The sequence below is a fragment of the Cebus imitator genome, unplaced genomic scaffold (assembly GCF_001604975.1).
Source record: "Cebus imitator isolate Cc_AM_T3 unplaced genomic scaffold, Cebus_imitator-1.0 Scaffold207, whole genome shotgun sequence".
Classification (NCBI taxonomy): Eukaryota; Metazoa; Chordata; class Mammalia; order Primates; family Cebidae; genus Cebus; species Cebus imitator.
The window spans coordinates 674,266-687,003 of NW_016107522.1; the positions used below are offsets into that span (position 1 = coordinate 674,266).

At 47.2% G+C, this 12,738-nt stretch overlaps 1 protein-coding gene across 1 annotated transcript; it reads right to left on the reverse strand.

Annotated features, from left to right (window-relative positions):
- Positions 1–578: 578 nt before the first annotated feature.
- On the reverse strand, positions 579–1,299 carry LOC108317766 (high mobility group protein B3-like). Its single transcript, XM_017548451.2, has one exon. The coding sequence runs from the start codon at positions 1,270–1,272 to the stop codon at positions 664–666; it is 609 nt and encodes a 202-aa protein (XP_017403940.1). The 5' UTR covers positions 1,273–1,299; the 3' UTR covers positions 579–663.
- Positions 1,300–12,738: the final 11,439 nt, after the last annotated feature.

Genomic DNA, 12,738 nt, shown 5'->3' on the forward strand with positions numbered 1-12,738 from the left:
ACCACACTTAAACAAAAAACAAAAACATCTCATGCCAGCTGACCCCCTTTGTCCACAGCTAAGATGGTAGCAGAATGCTATGTCACTATACACAGAAACAAGACAACCTGAAGCTAAATGGATGCCCACTGCAGAGTCAGCACATCCAGCCTCACAGTGCACGCCCTGAGCCACAGCCCCTCCAAAAGGCATCTTTCCCGCAGCCTCAACGCCAGGCAAGGAGCATCAAGAGTTTGTCTTGGTTGTTTTGTTGTTTTTACAAACTATAGACATATACAGTTAATAACTCAGGATTTCTAGCCAATAACCATATGGTCAACACCACCTTACAAATTAAAAAAACGCCAGAAACATCTTTAAATGCCTTGTCACACCAACCGCAAAGTGCACAGAGTGAGGAGAACACGAGAGTGCCTTTTCATTTTAAAAATGTTTGGAAATATGTACAACTTTGATACAGTTTCAGAGTGCTCCAGACGCCCATGGCCACTTCATGTAAACCACTGACAATCTCTAGAGCACTTTGAGAGACTACAATATGATCGTGATCAAATTTTGTAATTAAACGTAATGAGGGCAACAGACACTTCTCAAGTAAGAGATGTGTCCATTGCGGCGCTCCCCTGCTCTAAGAATTCACAAGGAGACAGATAAACAGTTTTTTTATTCCTCCTCCTCCTCCTCCTCCTCCTCCTCCTCCTCCTCCTCCTTGTCTTCTTCATCTTCCTCTTCTGCTTTTTTCCCGGCAACTTTAGCGGGACCCTTTGCACCATCAAACTTTCCTTTCGACTTAGAGTCAGCAACATCCTCCTCGTACTTCTCCTTCAGCTTTGCCGCCTTAGTGATGTAAGGCTGCTTTTCGCTGTCATTTAGGTTATTCCACATCTCACCCAGCTTTTTTGCCACGTCTCCAACAGAGATGCCAGGGTTTGTGGATTTGATCTTGGGGCAGAATTCTGAGCAGAACAAGAAGAAGCCAGACGGTGGCCTTTTGGGGGCATTAGGATCCTTCTTCTTCTTGCCTCCCTTAGCTGGTCCATAATCCTTCATTTCCCCATCATAGCACACTTTATCCGCCTTTGCCATTTCATCCAATTTAGATTTCTCTTTCCCGGGTATTGTCTTCCACCTCTCAGAGCATTTCTTGGAAAATTCTGCAAAATTGACAGGGACCTCTGGGTTTTTCTTCTTATGTTCTTCTCTGCACGTCTGCACAAAGAAGGCATAAGCAGACATCTTGCCCTTTGGTTTCTTGGGGTCACCTTTAGCCATCCTGACTGTATTGTTCGCTAGTCTGGGCAGCACAGGGCACGACGCGCTGCTCAGCACTCCCCAGCCTCGCCCTAGCTGCCTCCATGAGAGCCGCCTCTTTTTTTTTTTTTTTTTAAGGACAGGATCTGGTTGTGTCACCCAGACTGAAGTGGCTTACTGCAACCTCTGCCTCCCAGGTTCAAGTGATCCTCCTATCTCAGCCTCCTGAGTAGCTGGGACCACAGGCATGCACTACCAAATCTGGCTATTTTTAAAAATTTTTTGTAGAGATGGGATTTTGCTATGTTGTCCATGCTGGTCTTGAACTCCTGGGCTCAAGCGATCTGCCCACCTTGGTCTCCTAAAGTGCTGGGATTACAGGTGCGAGCCACCATGCCCACCATAGGGCATAGGAACAATTTTAAAGAGACAGAAGAAGCTGGGCGCGGTGGCTCACGCCTATAACCCCAGCACTTTGGGAGGCCGAGGCGGGTGGATCATGAGGTCAAGAGATCGAGACCATCCTGGTCAACATGGTGAAACCCCGTCTCTACCAAAAATACAAAAATTAGCTGGGCATGGTGGCGCGTGCCTGTAATCCCAGCTACTCAGGAGGCTGAGGCAGGAGAATGGCTTGAGCCCAGGAGGCGGAGGTTGCAGTGAGCCGAGATCGCGTCATTGCACTCCAGCCTGGGTAACAAGAGCGAAACTCCGTCTCAAAAAAAAAAAAAAAAAAAAAAAAAAAAAAAAAAAAAAAAAAAAAAAGAGACAGAAGGAAACAGAATAATGGCCACGAACAAGGGCTTTGTGGAGATCCAATGTCAAAGTCCCATCTCTGCCATTATATTAGTTGTATGACTTGGGGCAAGTCAATTCACTGCAGTGAGTCTCAGTATTTGCACCTGAAAAATGGGTGTGGGTGGTAACGGAGACGAAACATCACAACCGTGCCGGCTACTCGGGAAGATTGCTTTAGCCCAGGAGTTTGAGGCTGCAGTGAGCTATCATTGTGCCACTGCACTCCAGCCTGGGTAAGAGAGTGAAACCCCATCTCTAAAAACAAAAAGGACAGCTCCAGGAAGAGATGTGGTGCCTGTGTGAGAACCTGTCTTCCTGTCAGACTTCCTGCCCTGAAGGGCTCTGGAAGGAGGGGCAGGGTGCTCTGCGCTCCGGACTCTGGAGCTAAGTTGGAGGCAGGGGATGTAGTGAAGGCACAAGGCAAGGGCAGGCGACAACAACAACCCTTACTTGCTCCTTTCACTTATAAATAAATTGTGGGGGCCGGGCACAGTGGCTTACGCCTGTAATCCCAGCACTTTGGGAGGCTGAGGCAGGCGGATCACCTGAGGTCAGGAGTTCGAGACCAGCGTGGACAACATGGTGAAACTCCATCTCTAAAAAAAATACAAAAAGGCCAGGCGCGGTGGCTCACGCCTGTAATCCCAGCACTTTCGGAGGCTGAGGTGGGTGGATCATGAGGTCAAGAGATGGAGACCATCCTGGCCAACATGGTGAAACCCCATCTCTACTAAAAATACAAAAAATTAGCCAGGCCTGGGGGTGCGTGCCTGTAGCCCCAGCTACTCAGGAGGCTGAGGCAGGAGAATTGCTTGAACCCAGGAGGCGGCGAGTGCAGTGAGCCAGGATTGCACCACTGCACTCTAGCCAGGCAAGATAGAGAGAGACTCTGTCTCAAAAAAAAAAAAAAGTAAAAAAACCAAAAATTAGCCAGGCGGGTGGCACATGCCTGTAATCCCAGCTATTTGGGAGGCTGAGGCAGGAGAATCACTTGAACCCAGGAGGCAGAGGTTGCAGTAAGCCGAGATTATGCTACTGCACTGCAGCCTGGGTGACAGAGTGAGACTCCATCTCTAAATAAATAAATAAATAAATAAAATGAAAAATCAAATTTTGGGATAGTCAAACTAATTAGGGGGAGTAGCTGTCTAAAAAGTAAAACCAAAAAAGCCCAGTGAAAATGGAGATAAAACAGGGCAACGTGAGAAATGTGATCCAACTCACGGCCCTGTGGGAGGGCAGCTCCTGAACCAATGCTGAGCTGGTGTTCACAGGCACCCAGTGCTGGGCCCACAGCATCCGGCAAATATGAGGCAAGCTGACAGGACAACACTGATGTTGGATCAGACAGGTGCACTTGTTTGCTACTGTGGTTTAACCAGCAGAAATGTATTTGTTCACTGTGCTAGACCGGAAGTAAAAGAACAACCTGCCGGCAGGTCATTTTCTCCCGAGGCCTCTACCCTTGGCTTGCAGCAGGTGCCTTCTTGCTGTTCCTCACACAGTCACTCATGGATCTGTGTGGTGTCTGTGTCCTAATCGCCTCTGCTTACAAGGCCACCAGCCACACTGGACTCAGACCCACCCACATGATCTCATTTTACCTTCTCTCTCTCTCTTTTTTTGTTTTGAGATGGAGTTTTGCTCTTGTTGCCCAGGCTGGAGTGCAATGGCGCAATCTTGGCTCACCGCAACCTCTGCCTCCCAGGTTCAAGCGATTCTCCTGCCTCAGCCTCTCGAGTACCTGAGATTACAGGTGTGAGCCACCACACCTGGCTAATTTTTGTATTTTTAGTAGACCGGGGGTTTCACCATGTTGGTCAGGCTGGTCTTGAACTTCTGACCTCGTGATCTGCCCGCCTCAGCCTCCCAAAGTGCTGGGATTACAGGTGTGAGCCACCACGCCTGGCCTTACCTTACCTCTTTAAAGCCCCTGTCTCTAAATACAATCACATAGTGAGGTACTGGGGCTGAGAATTCCACATGTGAATTTGGGTGGGGAGGCCGGTTGGCCAAGAAGAGCAAGCATAACCACAGCCACTGAGTGAGGCTCAGGCACTTCTGTTAGAAAAAATGACAGCAGGGTGGTCCCACGACAGGACAAACCCTACAAGACACAATATTGTATAATAATTTGCCAACCCATGTTTGTGGGAGAGAGTCTCTAAATCTTCAGAATTTTCTCAGCAATAGGAATGTCTTTGTTATTCGTGGGCCCCTTTGAAACAACCTGAGTGTATGCTAAAGGCAGAGGATTCAGGATGGGGCCGGCCCTGGGAAGACCAATCATGTGATTGGAGGGCTGGGGTTTGATCCAGCCGGAACTCCGCAGAGGCGGGTGGGGGCGCCGTAGAGCATATGCAGACGGTGGTGGGGGGGCGCCGTAGAGCATATGCAGACGGTGGCCAATCATGAATCAATCGTGCCTACACAGTGCAACCCCAAGCTCGGTGGAGCTTCCAGGCTGGTTAACACATCAGTGTGCCCGGAGGGCGCTGCATCCCGATTCCACAAGGAGAGGGCCGGGAAGGTCCACATCCAGGACCTCCTAGGCCTCTCCCCAGGTGGCTCCTTACTCTGCTGTTCTTGTTGTGTCCTTTGTAATTGTAACTGTATGTGTAGTGCTTTCCTGAGTTCTGAGTCATTCTAGTGAACTATGAAGCCTGATGGGGTTCCCGGGAATCTTCCTGATTTTTACTCAGTCTGTCAGAGGTGCAGATGTCTGGGGACCCTGCTTGTGGGGTGGTGTCTGCGGTGGGGAAGTCTTATTAAGGCCCGTATTCTTAAAGCTGTGGAGCCGATGCTCATCACCGTGGGTGTTTAGTGTCAGAAGTGAGTTGCAGTACTCCAGGCACTGAGCTGTCTCTAAACTGTCAGAATAGGTGGTGATGTTGGAAGACTGTCAACTCCACAAAAGTCCAGCAGGGCACACATTTACCTGATGGCGTCCAGAGGCTTGAAATCATCGCTGGAGTCTACATATAGCATGTTGAGTTAGTTTAACAGAAACGCCTACTCTCCTTTCCACCTCGTCTGGTACCTGAGAGGCAAAGAGAGTTTTTTGTTTTGTTTTGTTCTGTTTTGTTTGAGACAGGGTCTCGCTCTGTCACCCAGTATGGAGTGCAATAGCATGATCTGGCTCACTGCAACCTCCGCCGCCCAGGTTCAAGTGATTCTTTGCCTGTCCTCCCAGGTAGCTGGGACTATAGAAGCAAACTACCATGCTCAGCTAATTTTTTCTTTTTTTTGGGGGGGGGGGTATTTTTCATGGAGACGGAGTTTCACCATGTTGGCCAGGCTGGTCTCAAACTCCTGACCTCAAGTGATGCGCCCGCCCCAGCCTACCAATGTGCCGAGAGTGATTACAGGTGTGAAGCACCGCACCTGGCCAAGAGTTTTAGCTCAATGCGCTTTCTGAATTCATCTGGGAGGTAATGCTGTGGTATGACGTGAGGAGCTGGATTCAAATCTAGTTATTCTGGGTCCTTCGCCCAATGGCTCAATCTTTTTGGGGGTCAGGTTTCCTCGGCCTTAAATCAGGATAAATGCCTGGGCATCTCCCAGATTTGTACCCAGTCCATCAGAAGTACAGATGTCCTGGGGACACAGCATCCAGCAAATATTAGTCATAATATCTCATAACCCAAATGCCCATCAACAGTGGAATGGATAGATTGTTTGTGGCATGTTCACACGTGGGACAAAAGCAAGGAGAATGTGCTGGGCGTCGTGGCTCACACCTATAATCACAGCACTTTGGAAAGCCGAGGCGGGAGGGTCACTTGAGCCTAGGAGTTCAAGACCAGCCTGGGCAACACAGGGAGACCCTGTCTCCGGGGGAAAAAAAGAGACAAAAGTATAAAATAACATGTACAGTATGGGTGAATTTTACATAATGTTGAACAAAAGAGGTAGACATGCTGTACCTTTACATAAAGTTCAAAAACCAGGTGCATCAAATCTATGGTGTTAAGGGCCAGGTATGTGGCTATCCTTGGGGTGCAGCTGGGACTAATGGCTGGAAGCGTCTGCAGTGTTGGTAATATTCTGTTTCTTGATCTGGGTGTGATTACACAGGTGTGTCCACTTGGTGAAAATCCAACAGGCAGAATATTTAGGATTTGTGCTCTTTTATGTACGTAGTAACTACTCACAAAATAAACAACATCCAGGCTGGGCATGATACCTTCCACCTGTAATCCCAAGTACTTTTAGAGGCTAAGGCAGGAGGATCACTGGAGCCCAGGAGCTCCAGACTAGCCTGGGTAACATGGTGAGAGACGAAACTTCTTTCTAATTTTTTTTTTTTTTTTTGAGGTGGAGTCTTGCTCTGTTGCCTAGGCTGGAGTGCAGTGGCGCGATCTTGGTTCATTGCAACCTTCACCGCCCGGGTTCAAGTAATTCTTGTGCCTCAGGCTCCCGAGCAGCTGGGATTATAGACATGTGCCACCACACCTGGCTATTTTTGTATTTTTAGTGGAGACAAGGTTTCGCCATGTTGGCCAGGCTGGTCTCAAACTCCTGACCTCAGGTGATCCACCCAACTTGGCTTCCCAAAGTGCTGGGATTACAGGCATGAGCCACCGTGCCTGGCCTTGCAAAAACTTTTTAAAAGTTGGGTGTGGTGGCGTGTGCCTGTAGTCTGAGCTACTCAGGAGGCAGAGGTGGAAGGATGATTTGAACCTAGGAATTCAAGGCTGCAGTAAACCATGACTGTGTCACTGCACTCCAGCCTGAGCGACAGAGCGAGACTGTCTCTTAAAAAATACATACATAGGCTGGGCGCAGTACTCACGCCTGTAATCCCAGCACTTTGTGAGGCTGAGGCCGGCGGATCACCTGAGGTCGGGAGTTTGAGACCAGCCTGACCAACATGGAGAAACTTCGTCTCTACTAAAAATACAAATGATTTTAGTCGGACATGGTGGCACATGCCTGTAATCCCAGATGCTTGGAAGGCTGAAGCAGAAGAATCACTTGAATCCGGGAGGCGGAGGTTGTGGTGAGCCAAGATCACACCAATGCACTCCAGCCTGGGCAACAGGATCGAAACTCCATCTCAAAAAAATCAAAAAACAACCAAAAAACCCATACATAATGGCCAGTCATAATGGCTCACGACTGTAATTCCAGCACTTTGGGAGGCAGAGGTGGGTGGATCACCTGAGGTCAGAAGTTTGAGACCAGCCTGACCAACATAGCGAAACCCTGTCTCTACTAAAAATACAAAAAAATTAGCTGGGCGTGGGTGCCTGCAATCCCAGCTACTCCGGAGTCTGAGGCAGGAGAATTGCTTAAACCTGAGGGGCGGCAGAGGCTGCAGTGAGCAAAGATTGCCCCATTGCACTCCAGTCTGGGCAACAAGAGTGAAACTCCATCTAAAAAAAAAAAAAAAACCATACATAAAAATAAACAATTTACATTAAAAGTTCAAAGGTGACCGATTAGAACTGCAAGGATTAGCTCACATATGTGAGGCACCTGACATTTCAGCACAGAGGACACTCTCAGAGCTATTTGCTAAGTCTCCTCTGCCCATTAGAAGAAAGGCCAGGGCCAGGAGCAGAGGCTCACACCTGTAATCCCAGCACTTTGGGAGGCTGAGGCGGGCGGATCACCTGAGGTCGGGAGTTTGAGACCAGCCTGGCCAACATGGTGAAACCCCATCTCTACTAAAAATATAAAAGTTAGCCAGGTGTGGTGGCACATGCCTGTAATCCCAGCTACTTGGGAGGCTGAGACAGGAGAATCGCTTGAACCCAGGAGGCAGAGGTTTCGGTGAGCCAAGATCACATCACTGCACTCCAGCGTAAGCAACAGAGCAAGACTGTGTCTCGAAAAAAAAAAAAAAAAAAAAAAAAAGAGGAAAGGCCAAGTGATATGCCATGGGCAGGGAAAGAATCATCAGTGCACAGGGAAGAGTAGAATGGTACCAGGAGAGAAGGGCACAGATTGCGGCTTTGCATTTATGCCCTTCCACGGACCAGGCAGGTCACTTAACCACTCGGAGCTTCAGCCCCTCATCTGATTAATGACTGTTAAACAAGTGAGTTGTCAGGATTAAATGACCTATGTGAAGCTGCCATCCGGGCACCCAAGGAGCTGCACGCACAGGACAGCTCAGCAAGCTGTAAGCACCGTGGTGAAAATGTGGGAGCCCTATTGCCTTGCAGTTGGCAACCTCGTCCTAGGGACCTATTCATGGCTTCAACTGTGATGGCCAAGGGGACAGGTAGGCTCGTACTGGCATGGTCAGCAGGTAGCTGCAAAGAGAGGCTCTCCGCAGCTCCTGACCCCTCTGCATTTGTCAGCTGAAGCTTTCCACGTTGCTGTGGAACACCACCTTTCCAAGAAACGCTGTTCACAATTTGCCTTCAAGGAAATCCTTTGCAGTTGCAGCTGCCATGTCCTCACATTAAGCTTATTGCTGGAAACGATGGTGCCAAGACAGTGGTGCCAAATACGGTTTTCCTGAGTGACCTTAAAAACATTAAGCTAATGGCAATTTGATGTCTTAAGGAAGCTGTTCTTATCTATTAACTGCCAGCATCTCATCCTGGACATTCGGGAAACTCAGCAGGAAATTTTGTTTTTAATTTTTGTGGGTACATAGTATAGGGTACATGAGATTTGTTTTTGTTTTTGTTTTTTGAGATGGAGTTTCACTCATGTTACCCAGGCTAGAGTGCAATGGTGCTATCTCGGCTCACCACAACCTCCGCCTCCTGGGTTCAGGCAATTCTCCTGCCTCAGCCTCCTGAGTAGCTGGGATTACAGGCACGCACCACCATGCCCAGCTAATTGTTTGTATTTTTAGTAGAGACGGGGTTTCACCATGTTGACCAGGATGGTCTCGATCTCTTGACCTTGTGATCCACCCGCCTTGGCCTCTCAAAGTGCTGGGATTACAGGCTTGAGCCACCGCGCCCGGCCTCTTTTGTTTTTGTTTTTGAGATGGAGTTTCATTCTTGTCACCCAGGCCAGAGTGCAATGGTGCCATCTTGGCTCACTGTAACATCCATGTCCTGGGTTTAGGTGATTCTCCCACCTCAGCCTTCCTAGTAGCTGGGATGACAGGCGCCTGCCACCACTCCCAGCTAATTTTTGTATTTTTAGTAAAGATGGCGTTTTACCATGTTGGCCAGGCTGGTCTCGAACTCCTAACCTCAGGTGATCCGCCTGCCTTAGCCTCCCAAGGTGCTGGGATTACAGGCTTGAGCCACCAGGCCCGGCTGATATTTCTTGATACAGATATATAGTGTGTAATAGTAAATGGGATATCCATCACCCTAAGCATTTATCCTTTTTTTGTGTTACAGACAATCCAATTACACTATTTCTAAATTTCTATTTCTCTCTCCCTTTTTTCTTTTTTGAGACATGGTCTTGCTCTGCTGCCCAGGCTGAAGTGCAGTGGCATCTCACTCACTACAGCCTCAACCTCCCAAGCTCAGGTAATCCTCCCACCTCAGCCTCCTGAGTAGCTGGGACTATAGGTGTGCACCACCACGCCTGGGTAATTTTTATTGTTGTTGTTTTTTGACAGAGACAGGGTTTTGCCATGTTGCCCAGGCTGGTCTTGAACTCCTGGGCTCAAGCAATCTGCCCATCTTGGCTTTCCAAAGTGTGGGGATTACAGGCATCAGCCACTGCACCCAGCCTGGTAACCAGCATTCTGTTCTCTATCTCCATGAGTTCAATCATTTTAATTTTTAGCTTACACAAATAAGTGAGAACATGCCAAGTTTGTCTTTCTGTGTCTGGATTATTCTAATTAACATAATGACCTCCAGTTCCATCCCTGTTCTTGTAAATGAAGGGATCTCATTCATCTTCATGGCTGACTAGTACTCCATTGTGTATATGCATGTCAGCAGGAAATTACATATGTGCGGATTCAGATGCCAATTAGTTGTATTGTTAATTTGAGGAGGTAAAATCATACAACTTAGTTCTCATGAAAATACAACATTAAATGTACATTAACATGCACAATCATGACATCCGTCACTTGCTGAGGTCCTGCTAGAAGGCAGACATAATGGCAGGCAGTTTCCACATGTTTCTTCAACAACCATTTCATATGTTTAGCCACCAGAGGTGCTGAGGAGCCCCTGTCCCTCTCATGTCACTGTGGTCCTGCAAGGGATAAGAGGTCACACATCACAGTTTGCTAGGTATATCAGGTCAGTGTAATACACTCATAGAATACATACATTAGAGACCAAGAATGAACTGTGCCTGGTCTTAGAGCTGGGCACAATGGCTCGTGCCTTTGGGAGACCAAAGTGGGAGAATCACTTAAGCTTGGGAGTTTGAGACCAACCTGAGCAACACACCAAGACCCTGTCTCCACAAAAAAAAAAAATGACCAGGCGTGGTGGTGCACACCTGTGGTCCCAGCTACTCGGGAGGCTGAGGCAGGGGAATCGCTTGAACCCAGGAGGCGAAGGTTGCAGTGAGCCAAGATTGGCCACTGCCCTCCAGCCTAGCAACAGAGTAAGACTCCGTCTCAAAAAAAGAAAAAAAAAAAAGAAATGGTTTTAGGAAGTGCTAACTTACATGAATGTTTCATATTCAGACATAAGAGAACCTGGTATTTTTAAATGAGAGAAAATTAGGAACTTAGTTTTTGTTTTTTCTTGAAGCGAGATGGTAACATTATAGTTAATGTTTGCTAACGCCATGGTGAATTAAAAGGAAGTAGCAAAATTGTTAGGAAAACTCAGCTGAAGAGAAAATTCTACCTTGGGAAATATATTTGCAACATTTTTAACAGTCAAAAGGTTAATCTCCAGAGTGATTATAGATTATTGATTGCAAATCAGTAAGACAAAAAAAAAAAGAGAAATTCCCCATCACATGAACAGGCAATGCACAGCACAAGTAATGCTAACGGCTAATAAACTACACTAAGATGACCGATCCTCTTGGCAACCAGAAAGGTGTAAATTGGAACATTTTCCCACCTTAGGCTGGTAAAAGGTAAAACCATTGACACTTGCCAGTGTAAGGGAGTGTGGAGAAGTGGGGAAACGCTGGTGTGGCCTTTCTGGAAGGCAACTTGGCAACACCTATCAACATCCAACCGTGATTCTGCTTTCATTACTGCACAGACATTGTGATCTAGTCCTCTGTATGTATGTATTTCTTTGTGTACGTTTCTACCCGGATGCCACAGCTTGGAAAAAAAGAAGACTGGAAGGACATATGGCAGCTGTTAACAGCAGTTTCCTCTGGAGAGCTGTCACAACCTTGCTTCTAGCTGTCATGCCTACGTGCGCAAAACATTAATACCAGGTGCACCATTATTTGTGCTGCAAAAAAGAATTTTTGCCACTTGATTTTTTTTAATAAAAAGAAAAAAAATAAACAAACCCTTGTGTCAATTTTTTTTTTTCTAATTTTGAGATGGAGTCTCTTTCTGTTGCCCAGGCTGGAGTGCAGTGGCACAATCTTGGCTCCCTGCAACCTCCGCCTCCCAGGTTCAAGAGATCCTTCTGCCTCAGCCTCCCTAGTAGCTGGGATTACAGGCACCCCCCATCATGCCCGGCTAATTTTTGTATTTTTAGTAGAGTCAGGGTTTCACCATGTTGGCAGGCTGGTCTCGAACTCCAGACCTCAGGTGATGCACCCCCTTTGGCCTCCCAAAGTGCTGGGATTATAGATGTGAGCCACCACGGGAGACCTATGACATGTTTATATAAGAAAAACTCTACAGCTGGGAAAAAGAGTGAGATAGATCTCTACACGCTGGTAAAGAAATTGTACAGTGAAAAAGACAGCTGCACAGCAATAACTCAGCCTCATTTACTAGTGTGAAATCACTGCTATATGTCTCTGTACAGGCATACTTCAGAGATGCTGCAGGTTCCAGGCGACCACAAGAAAGCAAATACTGGAATAAAGTGAGTCACATAATTTTTTGTGGTTTCCCAGACATATAAAAGTTATGTTGGCTGAGTGTGGTGGCTCATGGCTGTAATCCCAACAATTTGGGAGGCCAAGGCGGAAGGATCACTTGAGGCCGGCTTTTCAAGACCAGCCTAGGCAACATAGTGGGCCCCCATCTTCACAAAAAATGAAAAACTTAGCCAGGCGTGGTGGTCCATGCCTGTAGTCCTAGCTACTCAGGGGGTTGAGGAAGGAGGATCGCTTGAGCCCAGGAGTTTGAGGCTGTAGTGAGCTATGATTGCACCAATGCACTCCATCCTGGATGCCAAAGAGACACTCGGTCTAAAAAAAAATTGTTTTCACTATACTGTAATCTATTAAGTGTGAAATAATATTATGTCTAAAAACCACAATGTACATATCTTAGTGAAAAATACTTTATTGCTAAAAAATGCTAGTGATCGTTTAAGGCTTCGGTGTCCCAATCTTTTCGCTGCGGGAGGGTCTGGCCTTGTTAACGGCTGCTGACTGATCAGGGCGGTGGATGCTGCAAACTGGGGTGGCTGCAGCAATTTCTTAAAATTAGACAAATAATTTTTGCCACACTGATGAACTCGTCCTTTTGTGAAAGATTTCTCTCTAACATGCAAGGTAGTTTGATAGCATTTTATCCACGGCACAACTTTCTTTCAAAAGCGGAGTCAATCCTCTCAAACCCTATCAACTAAGTTTATGTCATCTTCTAAATCTTTTTGCGTCATTTCAGCAATGTTCACAACACCTTCCCTGGGAGCA